Raw genomic sequence first — 12,116 nt, 5'->3', positions numbered from 1 at the left:
CAGGTCATCAGTTATTAATCTATGCCTTCACGAAATGAATAAAGCGCCGTAGGATTCAAAAAAAAAAGTTATTAATCTATGCGATATAAAAAACCAAAATCATAAATAAGTATTTGAAAATATAAATCTATACATTGTGTTTTGTGTCATGTATATATTGCATAAATATAGTGCTAGTATAGCAAAATCTTGTCTTATACTAGTGCATATATAAGCAAACAAATGCGCACTATGTTTCAGGCTATTATTTCTTGACATTCTCTAGCTTTTGCATGCACAGAATCAAACATTTAGTGGCCGGTGACGCGGCAGCAGAATGTATCAAAAGAATATATATGTGCGGCCCCTACACGTTCACTCGATAAAGAGAGAGCCACGACTCCACTTGTGGCTCGCACAAACTCAAGAATCCAAAGAGCACGAAGCAGTAGCACCGCAGCACCGCCGTCCATGGCCTCCGCCGACCACCTCCGCACCCTCGACCTCAAGGCGTTCGACGACACCAGGGCGGGCGTCAAGGGCCTCGCCGACGCGGGCGTCACCGCCGTCCCGTCCATCTTCCACCACCCGCCGGAGTCCCTCCCGGACGCCGCGCCTCAGCCCCATCGCTTCACCGTCCCGGTCATCGACCTGTCCGCCGCGGTCACCACACAAGCCGCGGTGGTCGCGCAGGTGAGGGAGGCCGCGGAGACGGTGGGCTTCTTCCAGGTGGTGGGCCACGGCGTGCCGGAGGCGGCCACGTCGGCGATGCTCGCGGCGGCGCGCGGCTTCTTCGAGGAGCCCGTGGAGGCCAAGGCGCCCTTCTACACCCGCGACCTCGGCCGGCGCGTCCGGTACCAGAGCAACCTCAACCTGTTCAAGTCGCGGGCGGCCAACTGGCGCGACACGCTCTTCATGGAGCTGCCGGCGCCGGAGGAGATCCCGGCGGCGTGCAGGAGCGTCGCGCCGGAGTACGCGCGGCTGGTACAGCAGGGGCTGGGCCGCACGCTGCTGGGGCTGCTGTCGGAGGCGCTGGGCCTCCGCCCCGGCCACCTCGAGGAGGAGCACGGGTGCCTGGAGGGCGTCAGCCTCGCCTGCCACTACTACCCGGCCTGCCCGGAGCCGCAGCTCACCCTCGGCACGCCGCGGCACTCCGACGCCGACTTCCTCACCGTGCTCCTCCAGGACGCCGTCGGCGGCCTCCAGATTCTCGTCCACCTCGAGGACGAGGACGGCGGAGAACGGAAGCAGCCGGCGTGGGTGGACGTGCCGCCGGTGGCGGGGGCGCTGGTGGTGAACGTGGGGGACTTCCTGCAGATCATGTCCAACGGCAGGTTCAAGAGCGTGGAGCACCGCGTGGTGGCCAACGCCGTCGGGCCGCGGGTCTCGGTGGCGTGCTTCTTCCGGACGGACCGCACCGCCGCGTCGACGACGGTGATAGAGCCGATCGTCGTCACCGACGGCGACGGCGGCGCGCGGTACAGCAGCACGACCGCGGAGGAGGTGGTCCAGCGGCACTACAAGGTTTCCTCTGCACTCCAGCAGCAGCACTTCAGGCTCTGAATCTCATCATCGGTCGAAGCCCCCAAAATGTACTATTTTTTTTTACGAGTGCCAAATTGCCAATCACCCAGTTGCTGAGTGCTTCTAAAAAAATAGCAAAACAAATCAGAACTTTGGGATCAATATGCTTAACACAGCCTCGTTTCCAAGTGATGGCTCAGAAAGAGGAGAGCAAATGTAATAAGCATCAATTGGAGTTCTAAAAATCCAAATGGCGACCCATCACTTTCGGTCTATATATGCTACTCCCACAGTGACACCGCCTTTCGGCAAAAGTTGAGCAGCCCGCATTAGTTTACCCTGTATGATGAACAACTAGCTGTTACTTAAATGTACAGGAGATATTCCCAAGTTGATAACCTGTGCGGAGGGGAGCTTATCGAATAAAACCGAAAGCAACAATGTACTTAGCACAAAGAGCATCATTTTTTTTTCTTCAAAACGGAAGCAAAAAAGAATTGCCTCGTCGATTAATTAAGAAGAAAAAAACTGCCCAATTAATTTATGGAAAACCGGGCTAAAACCGACAAGGAGCACCATTTGATCAAAGTGCATCTTCAAAAGATAATGGATCGACTGTTTGTCCTTGTTGAGGTACAATCATGATGTTCATGTGCTTCGTTTCGGATGTCCAACCTTGATCGAGGCTCGCATTGTAGAAGTGCAGGCCGTTGAATCATCTTCAACATAACACCGAGGGAAGATTCTAACTCCATAAAGAATCAAACCAACAAAAATGACATGACATGTACACTCATAATATCCGAATAATCAAACCCACGACTAATGTAGTGCTATCTCCTGTAAGTTTTATTTACTTGGGAATGCATTTTTCAAACTTTGGGCTTACATGAAGAGTTTTTGTAGGTCGGTGTGACCCAATTTGGAGTTACCTCTAGCGACATGAAGGTTTATTGAAGATTATTGGCACATGCTAGCACATTTTGGATCGCCATTAGTGACGTGAAGAATTATTGTAACATTAAAGATCATGGTCATATTTGGGGATTGCCACAAGCAACATGAAAAATAGTCGTAGAATTATGAATTGTCAGATACTACATCAGTTCTAACTTCAGTTCATTTGAGCTTGGAGTAACCAAATTGGAGTTGGCATGGGAAACTTTTGTAGCATTGAAGAGCATTAAATAAAATTTGTGAATTGTCTCCCGTGACATGAATAATTTTAGAAAATCTTGTAGTGTATCATGATTGGTCACATGCTATCTCATTAGTAAGTTCAGTTTACTTTAGCACGGATTTATCAAACCCGAATCACCAAGAGAAAATATTGTGGCATAGAAGAATGTTGATCGAATCTGATATGGCCTCTAGCAACATGAAGAAGCCTTTTGGTATTGGCCAAGCAGGGGGTGTATATTTAAAAATTTCTCCTACGTATTCAAACCATGAAAGGAGTGAGTAATTTTTTTAATCTTTCACTAACTTCATGTGGAAAATGATAGAATCTTAGAGTTTTTAATCACATCAGATGACCACGGTAATTTATAATATTATAAAAACATGCATACTCTTACTTGATATGAAATGATCGATCCTGGAATATGACACAATGTCACAAAAAAATATAAGGTAAAAAAATAAGATTAGTCCACTAATACTTGGGAAAATCTCAAAAGACTGACCAATAGAAAAATCTTTAGCATATGATATACCCCCTCCATCCCATAATATATATATATATATATATATATATATATATATATATATATATATATATATAAAAGAGCGTTTTGTAGGATTAAAGCATCGCTTTATTACAAAAATAAGTTAGGCATTTCACACAATACAACTGTGGCCACAGAGGGCGGTACACTGTCAAAAACGTTCTTATGTTATGGAACAGAGGGAGTATTTAAGAGTTACTTGGTAAAAATATTAGTTGGCATGTGCATTAGTGTAGTACAATTTTTTTGAAAGGAATGCAGTAGGAGAAGCCCCTATGACGGTTTTTGTTTTAAAAAGAATAAGAACCCAAATTCTCATTCGTGAGAACTTGAACATGGGTGGTTGGGCCGTACATCCACTTCACTAACCAAGTGAACTAGGCTCACCTCTTAGTGTAGTGCAATTCAAAGAGCACGAATCTAACAACCGATGCATATTTGTAATTCACCTATATAGCACCATTCATATTGCTAGATATATTTAGAAAAATCTACGGATATAATAAAATCTAGTATCAAGAAATATTATAAATTAAGACTTCAAATGTTATATTCGCATTAGCATTAATTCTCTGGCGTGTGGTTGATTTTCTTGTAAAACTTAAAACAACAACAACAACAACAACAACAACAACAACAACAACAACAACAACAATTATAATATAATTATTAATATCAGAAGAAAATATAATCCAATATAAAATTATACACATTTATTTCATCAGTTTTGCTAAAGCACATCTAGATGTGTCATAAGTATTGCACATCTAAGTCCTATGTTATTGATCTTACGCGGAGATTCGTGTGGGCATTTTCTTTTTTCTTTTCTTTTTATGTTTGAGTGAGTTATTATGTGCAATAATTAGGGCACATCTAGATGTGCCCCAGTCACTTTATTTCATATATGAAACTCTGTTGTAAAACATAAAGACCATTAAAAGATGTTGCCCGCATTGCGAGGGCCACTTTGCTAGTTTAGTGAAAAGCACAACTTACACATTTTCACTATGAAGTGAACTGAAGATAAAAAATCTTGAATCTTGATCCATTGGGATTTAGCAAACTTGTTTTTTTTTTCAAACGAAGGATGTCTATATACTTGACCGATAAATAAGAAATTCTAGGTACATGCAACACCTATCTGTCAAATTCTCTATTGCCTCGAAAAAATATCCATTTTCTGATCAAAAGGCACTAATGAGTACCAAGTGCAAGGCTCCGACTCCGCGGACGTGCCATGTCCATCCGTCCTGAGCATACACGACATCACCTTGTCACGGACGTCGGGGCCGAAGATGTGATCGGGGACGTCGTTGTACACCGTCACCTCGACGTCGAGCTCCAGCGCCCCCGACCGTCGCCGCTCCTCCGCCATGCGCTGGCGCAGCCCGCTGGAGAGCCCCACCCCCTCGCTTCGGGCCACCACCGCCACGTCTCTGCCGGGGCGCTCACCGGTGCAGTCGCGCGGCTCCACGCGCCCCCAGCCGAGCGCAACGTCGGCGTAGGAGACGACAACATCGGCGCGGTCGGCGCACGTCTTGTTGATGCGGATCGTGAGGTTGAACCCCGGCGAGACGACCCGGGCTGGGCGGGCGGCGTCGAGCCCGTCGAAGCCGGCGAGGCGCACGGTGAAGGACGGGATGTTGGCGTACACCATGGCGTCGTAGAAGTGGCCACCGAGCAATATCGCCGCCACAACAAGGCAGAGCACTGAGTGGCAGATGATTTGCCTGCGCAGTTCCTCGCGGCGACTACGGCGAGGTCCCGCGGGTGATGGTGGTGCCTCGCCCAAGAACGGCGCCGCCTCCTCGTCGACGCCGGAGATGGCATGGTAGGGTTCTTCTAGGTCGACGCCGCCCTGACCCATCCTTACTAAGTCTTCAGTCCCAGATCAAACGAAGGACTCGTGAGTTCTGTTAAGGGCATCTCCTACGACGAGGCGCGTCGCTAATTAATCCGTTTGCGTTTGCACGGTCACAAAATATCCTGGATGCATGCATGCATGCAGCCCAACCGAGCCGTCAGTCAGCTACCCGTAAACATCGGTAATCAGTTAGTAGTAAAAACCAGTTCTTTGTTTATTGCTCGATCCATCGGTTGATTGATCTTGGCAACGACAAATTAAATATTCATGGAGGAGGAAGCGGGATTCAGGCAGAGGCATCCATGGCTCGAGTATGTGTTTCTGCTGCTCGCCGGTGTGGCCGCGGGCGGCTTCTTTTGCATACTTGTCCTCACCGGCACTAGTCCGCCGCTCTTCTCCGTGGCGGTCTCCGGCTTCGAGGGCCTCCACGTTCCTAGCAGCGACCCCGGAGCGGCGGCCGCGCCGACCTTCCACGTCGTCCTCCGCGTCGAGAACAACGACTTCCTCCCGCGGCACTGCTTCACGGAGGGGAGCGCGGTGGTGGAACTGGACGGCGTGCCGCTCGCGCGCTCCGACCGCCTCGGCGGGTTCTGCGTCCCGGGACGGACCGCCGTGAACGTGCCGTTCGTGGCCACCAGCGGCGGGCTGGGGCTGCCCGACGGGGTTTACGAGCGTGTGCGCGGCGGCGGCGTGCCGTCGTTGGCGGTGCGGGTGAGGCTGGACGGGGACCGGTTGAATCCCGTGCTGGTCAGGTGCACGGTGACGCTGGATGGCCGGCCGGCGGCTGGCTGCCTGCGGTTTCTCATGTTGGAACGAGGTATTAACTTGCTAGCAGACTAGTTAATTGGATCACCAGGGACGAAGAAGACCGCCTCGGCAGGTTCTGCAGAAGAACCACACTCATTTTGTTTTGGGAACTATGTTATGTTAATTTTGCAATTTGAAAACCATGTAATATTTTTTAGAGTTAATTCCATTTTTACCCCCCATGATTTACTACATTTACACCAATTTTGAGAGAATCCTCAATTTATACACCCATGATTTGGCTATATATGGAAAAAACAAGGTTAACACACCAATATTTCTTTTTTGAACATAGTACAGACGCAAGCGATCATATACACATGAATACACTCACCCCTATGAATGGACACAGGCACATCCTACCCCTATAAGCACCTCCGAGAAACTACGCTGGCATATTATTTTGAGATTTTATGAAGTCACCGTAGGCGCCTCGTAGTCGGCGGGAACATCTCCTCGCACTGAATGCACATCGATGATAATCCTAGCTGGCTTTGTTTTTCTCGAATGACCCCATAATTGGGTCAATCGATTTTCTACTGTGCCGAAGCCCATTAGCTGTGCTATCCAACTCTCATCTCTCTCCCTTTGCTTATTTTCTGTTTTTATGTGTGTTTGCTTTTGTTTTTTCTATTTTTCTTGGTTAGTTGGTTTTTATTTTTCTTCCGTGGGTATTTTTGGGATGTTGCGTGAGTGTAAATGTATACACATAAATACTATGCAATATGTGTGACAGTTACACTATTATATGATTATTGTTTTCATACTTCAAAAAGTGCAATTTTAGAACGAAGTTGTGTGCAAGTTTTTAAAAACTTTTTTCATTATCTTTCTTATTTAAATGGTAATACTATTGCTACTAATTCATCATTTCTTATTTTGATTTTTAGTTATTATATATTTTTCTTTATTATTCAAGGATAAAACCAATGCCACTAATTTATTCCTTCCGAGGGATTGCTTTTGCAAAAATTCCACTCTTATACGTTTATTCTTGCATATTTCTGAAAAGCGCATTTTTGTGAATACCAATGCAACTAATTTATTTTTCCCTAGAAAACTTGATTATTTTGATTTTTTAAGTTTTTATTTCATTTTCTTTCTTCTTAACCGTAATACAAATGCAACTAATTCATCCTTCTTAGGAGTCTTTTTTTTTTGCGAAGTTTCACTATTATATACTTATTCTTGCCTATTATTAAAAAGCGCAATTTCTATTTTATCATTTTTTAATTCTTTTCTATCTTCTAGAGGGTAATAGCAATGCCACTAACTCATTCTTTCTTAGGAAACTTCATTATTATGATTTTTTAGTGTCTATTTCATATTCTTTTCTTCTTAAAGGGATTTCTTTCTTAGAAAACTTCTTTATCATGATTCTGTTTTAGTTTCTATTTCGTTTTCTTTCTTCTTAAATGGTAATACCAAAGCCATCAATTCATTCTTTCTTAGAATAACTTCATTGTTCTGATTTTGTTTTAGTTTTTGTTTCATTTCCTTTAATGGTAATACCAATGTCAAGAATTCATTCTCTTCTTAGGATCTTCTTTTTTGTGAAATTTCTACTATTATATGCTTGTTCTTGCATATTATAAAAATGTGTGGTTTGTATGTAAATTGTGTGCATATTTAGTCATTGTTTGTTTTAGATTTAATTTTTCTTCTTAAAGGATAATACCAATGCCACTAATTCATTTTGCATTAGAGAACTTCATTTTTTTTTATGTTTTTAGTTTTATTTCATTATCTTTTTCTTTAAGGGTAATACAAATGCCCCTGATTATTTCCACTCTTTAGTCATAGGGAACGAAAAGATGGCATGTATCATCACATCTACCCAGTAGTACGTGCCCACACGTGTCTAGTTAGGTACCTGCATCGTCTGGCTAGCTAGCTTAGTAACTTCCCCGCAAAAAAAAAAAAAGCTAGCTTAGCAACGTTTTGAAAGTTAGTCCTGCATAAATCGAGCCGCAAAAAGCTTTATTAAGTAATGTGTATGATGTTGAATCTTCAACGCCCTGAAAGTTTGCTAAGCTTTTGAGCTACATACCCTTTCTTAATTCATGTAAGAACATACAGCGGAAGAGGTTACTAGAAATCAAGGCATGGCATGCACTAGTGATTGCGATGTATGGACCGTCCGTGCATGCATATGTGTGCTAGCTTGTGTGTACATCAATCACCGCGTGCATGCATGGGGTGCTGCATGCTTTGGTGCAGTAAGCGTAGTGCCATCGAGGATAGATCGATCTTCCGGTTACCAATTAGCTTGTGTGCTTGACCGCTCGGCACATAAAAAAAGTGACTGGCCCAAAGTCTAAATTCAGCACCTGGTCCCTAGACGGTCCCTCAAACCCATTCAAAAATCATATTTAAAATTCACGAGTGAACCTATGTCCAAACTCAGACTGGGCCTATTCAAACACATTCAAAACTCAAATTCAAATTTCAGGAGTGAACCTTGTGTGAAAGCTCTGACGGCTTATCTGTTGTTTTGCCAACCATGCTATGTTAATTTGGCAATTTGAAAAACCATGTAATTTATACAAGAAAGCTAATCTTCCAAAAGTTTTTTTTTCACCTTAGGTATTTTTTAATGCTAGTTGGTTGTCTCTTGTTTTTGCTAGAGTTTTCTTCAATTTTGCAATGGTTTCTAAGGTTGTCGGGGATTGATTGCAAACATTTGTTGGTTATGTTTTCTTGATGCAACATTCACTGTAGGGAAAACATGTGTTGCCTTCTGTTTCCTCGTAAGCAGGGTGTATTTTATCGGACACTCACCTTATTTAAGCCAACTATTAGAGTCCAAGTACACATCGAAGAACGATCCCTCGGCTTACTACCCCGTACTTCGATAAACATCTGGAGTATACTCGGCTTATAAAAATGCTCGGCATATTATAGCAAAATAGCTCGGCTTTACGGCCCATGCGACGACAAACCATGCCACGTGGTTGTGCTCGCCGCGCTTGACGGCTCCGAGATGGTGATCTGTATAAGCCGAGTGCCGCCTAACGAGGCTCATGATGTATATAATACATGTTTCTTAAAAAGAAACTAACAGTAGCATGGACTTCTTTGGACCTAGATTACACTAGCAAGAAGAAGGCAAAAAAAGAGGAAACATCACCTGATCAACTGGTCTAAGGTATGCAAACCCAAAGATTTTGGAGGTTAGGTATCCAAAACCTTGTTGTTAGGAACCAAGACCTTTTATGTAAGAGGTGGTGGAAGATCTACAACTCCGAGGGCACATTGTAAGCTGGTAATAAAACATTGACGTGGCAGACCTGTTTAGGTGGATAGGATGCATGTTAAGAGAAATATATTAGTGGGGATGAACTATTTAGGTATTATAGATTAAAACTTCAAATGTTATATTTGCATTAGCATTAATTCTCTGGCGTTTGGTTGATTTTCTTGTAAAACTTATGTAACAACAACAATAAGAATTCTCTGGAGTAATTATTAGTATTAGCAATTAAAATTTAATTCAATATGAAATTGCTACACACTTATTTCGTATATGAAACTCCGTTGTAAAACATAAAGACGATTAAAAGATGCTGCCCGCCCATATTGCGAGGGCCACTTTGCTAGTTTAGTGAAAAGCACAACTTACACATTTTCACCTAATTGCACTTTTCTATGAAGTGAACTGAAGATAAAAAATCTTGAATCTTGATCCGTTGGGATTTAGCAAACTTGTTTTTTTTTTCAAACGAAGGATGTCTATATACTTGACCGTAAATAAGAAATTCTAGGTACATGCAACACCTATCTGTCAAATTCTCTATTGCCTCGAAAAAATATCCATTTTCTGATCAAAAGGCACTAATGAGTACCAAGTGCAAGGCTCCGACTCCGCGGACGTGCCATGTCCATCCGTCCTGAGCATACACGACATCACCTTGTCACGGACGTCGGGGCCGAAGATGTGATCGGGGACGTCGTTGTACACCGTCACCTCGACGTCGAGCTCCAGCGCCGCCGACCCTCGCCGCTCCTCCGCCATGCGCTGGCGCAGCCCCCTCGAGAGCCCCACCCCCTTGCCTTGTGCCATCACCGCCACGTCTCTGCCGGGGCGCTCACCGGTGCAGTCGTGCGGCTCCACGCGCCCCCAGCTGAGCGCGACGTCGGCGTAGGACACGACAACATCGGCGCGGTCGGCACACGTCTTGTTGATGCGGATCGTGAGGTTGAACGCCGGCGAGACGACGCGGGCCGGGCGGGCCGCGTCGATGCCGTCATAGCTGGCGAGGTGCACGGTGAAGGAGGGGATGTTGGCATACACCATGGCCTCGTAGAAGTGGCGACCGAGCCATATCGCCGCCACAACAAGGCAGAGCACCGAGTAGCAGATGATTTGCCTGCGCCAGTTCCTTGCGATGTCCCGCGGGTGATGGTGGTGCCGCCTCGCCCAAGAACGGCGGCGCCTCCTCGTCGGAGATTGCATGGTAGGGTTCTTCTAGGTCGACGCCGCCCTGACCCATCCTTTCTAAGATCTCCCAGTCCCAAATCGAACGAATGACTAGCTCGTGAGTTCGTTGAAAACTTGGCCTGGTTCCGTTAAGAGTTACAGTACTATTTCTACTGACAAATGTATCTCATACGCCGAGACAATATCGGATCGCTAGTCCGTTGGGTTCCCTCTGCCTTTGCATGCATTGCATGGTCACAAATGTGCTGGATGCATGCAGGTGCAGCCCATCCGTTGGTCAGCTACGTACCCATAAACATCGCTAATCAGTTCGTAAACCAGTTCATTTCTCCGGATTATTGCTCGCTCCATCGATTGATCGGTCTTGGCATCAGCCAAGCAAACCGTTGATCATCATCAATAGAGATCCATGGAGGAAGCGGGATTCCTGCAGAGGCATCCATGGTTCGTGTATGTCATTATGCTGCTCGCCGGATCGGCCGGGGTCAGCGCCAATTCTGCATGCTTTTCCTTACCCATACTAGTGCGCCGCTCTTCTCCGTGTCCGTCTCCGGCTTCGAGGGTCTCGACGCCCGGAGCGCGCCGCCCACCTTCCACGTCGTGCTCCGCGTCGAGAACAAGGACTTCCTCCCGCGGCACTGCTTCAACGAGGGGAGCGCCGTGGTGGAACTGGACGGCGTGCCGCTCGCGCGCGCCGACCGCCTCGACGGGTTCTGCGTCCCGGGACGGACCGCCGTGGACGTGCCGTTCGTGGCCACTGGCGGCGGGCTGGGGCTGCCAGACGCCGTGTACGAGCGCGTGCGCGGCGGCGGCGTGCCGTCGTTGGTGGTGCGGGTGAGGCTGGACGGGAACGCCGTGAAGACCACCTCGGATCTCGGCCGCTTGACTCCCATGCTGGTCAGGTGCACGGTGACGCTGGATGGCCTGCCATCGGCTGACTGCCGGCGGTTTCTCATGTTGGAACGAGGTATTAATAACTTCTAAACGACTAACGACCACTAGGCACTAGCAGACTAGCTAGCTAGCAGGATTGTTCTCTCTTGTTCTTGCAATGGTGGTGTAGTTTTTGTTTTATGTTTCTTCACTTGTCAACTGTTGATATGTGGGGGCTTCACATATCCATGGGGCATAATTTTTGCCAATGCTCATATCCACCGGATTTCCAAGTTTATATGGACCATGGAGCAAATATAAACATCACAAACAAAAGCGACATCAACAACAAACACATGTACCAACAATAAATCATTAAAAGTCCCACACAACATTATACCAGTAAATAAGTCACACACATTAACTAGATACTTTTGTCACATACTTGAAAAGATATTTGTACATACTATCATGATTAACCTTCTATTTATTTATGTGAGCTTGACATTTAACCACCAAGTGAACACTGTGAGGAACAACAAATTTTTTACCAATGTCAAATCCATTTTTATTGCATAATGTGTACAACTATGCTCCAACATAGTGTTTTGCTCGTAGAAAGCTTTATACTTTTTTTTGCATTATCCTAAGTAAACTTCATTCCTAAGATGTACACTGCCGGTGGTTATAGTAAGAAGTAGATTTGCTTATTTTAGGGCTGACAATATGATGTGACTTACGACTAGGCATCCATGACAATGTGAAGAACCCTACCAGATAATATCTCATACGACGAGAGATAATATCGGATCGCTAATCCGTTGGGTGCATTGCATGGTCGCAAATGTCCTGGATGCATGCAGCCTAACCGTTAGTCAGCTACCCTACCAGTAAACATCGC

At 45.7% G+C, this 12,116-nt stretch overlaps 1 protein-coding gene across 1 annotated transcript; it reads left to right on the top strand.

The window, feature by feature from the left end:
* Window positions 1-357: 357 nt before the first annotated feature.
* On the top strand, window positions 358-1,944 carry LOC119352844 (DIBOA-glucoside dioxygenase BX6-like). Its single transcript, XM_037619432.1, has one exon. The coding sequence runs from the start codon at window positions 451-453 to the stop codon at window positions 1,540-1,542; it is 1,092 nt and encodes a 363-aa protein (XP_037475329.1). The 5' UTR covers window positions 358-450; the 3' UTR covers window positions 1,543-1,944.
* Window positions 1,945-12,116: the final 10,172 nt, after the last annotated feature.

Source organism: Triticum dicoccoides, chromosome 2A, assembly GCF_002162155.2.
Source record: "Triticum dicoccoides isolate Atlit2015 ecotype Zavitan chromosome 2A, WEW_v2.0, whole genome shotgun sequence".
NCBI classification, from domain to species: Eukaryota; Viridiplantae; Streptophyta; class Magnoliopsida; order Poales; family Poaceae; genus Triticum; species Triticum dicoccoides.
This window is presented reverse-complemented; position numbering and strand designations above follow the sequence as displayed.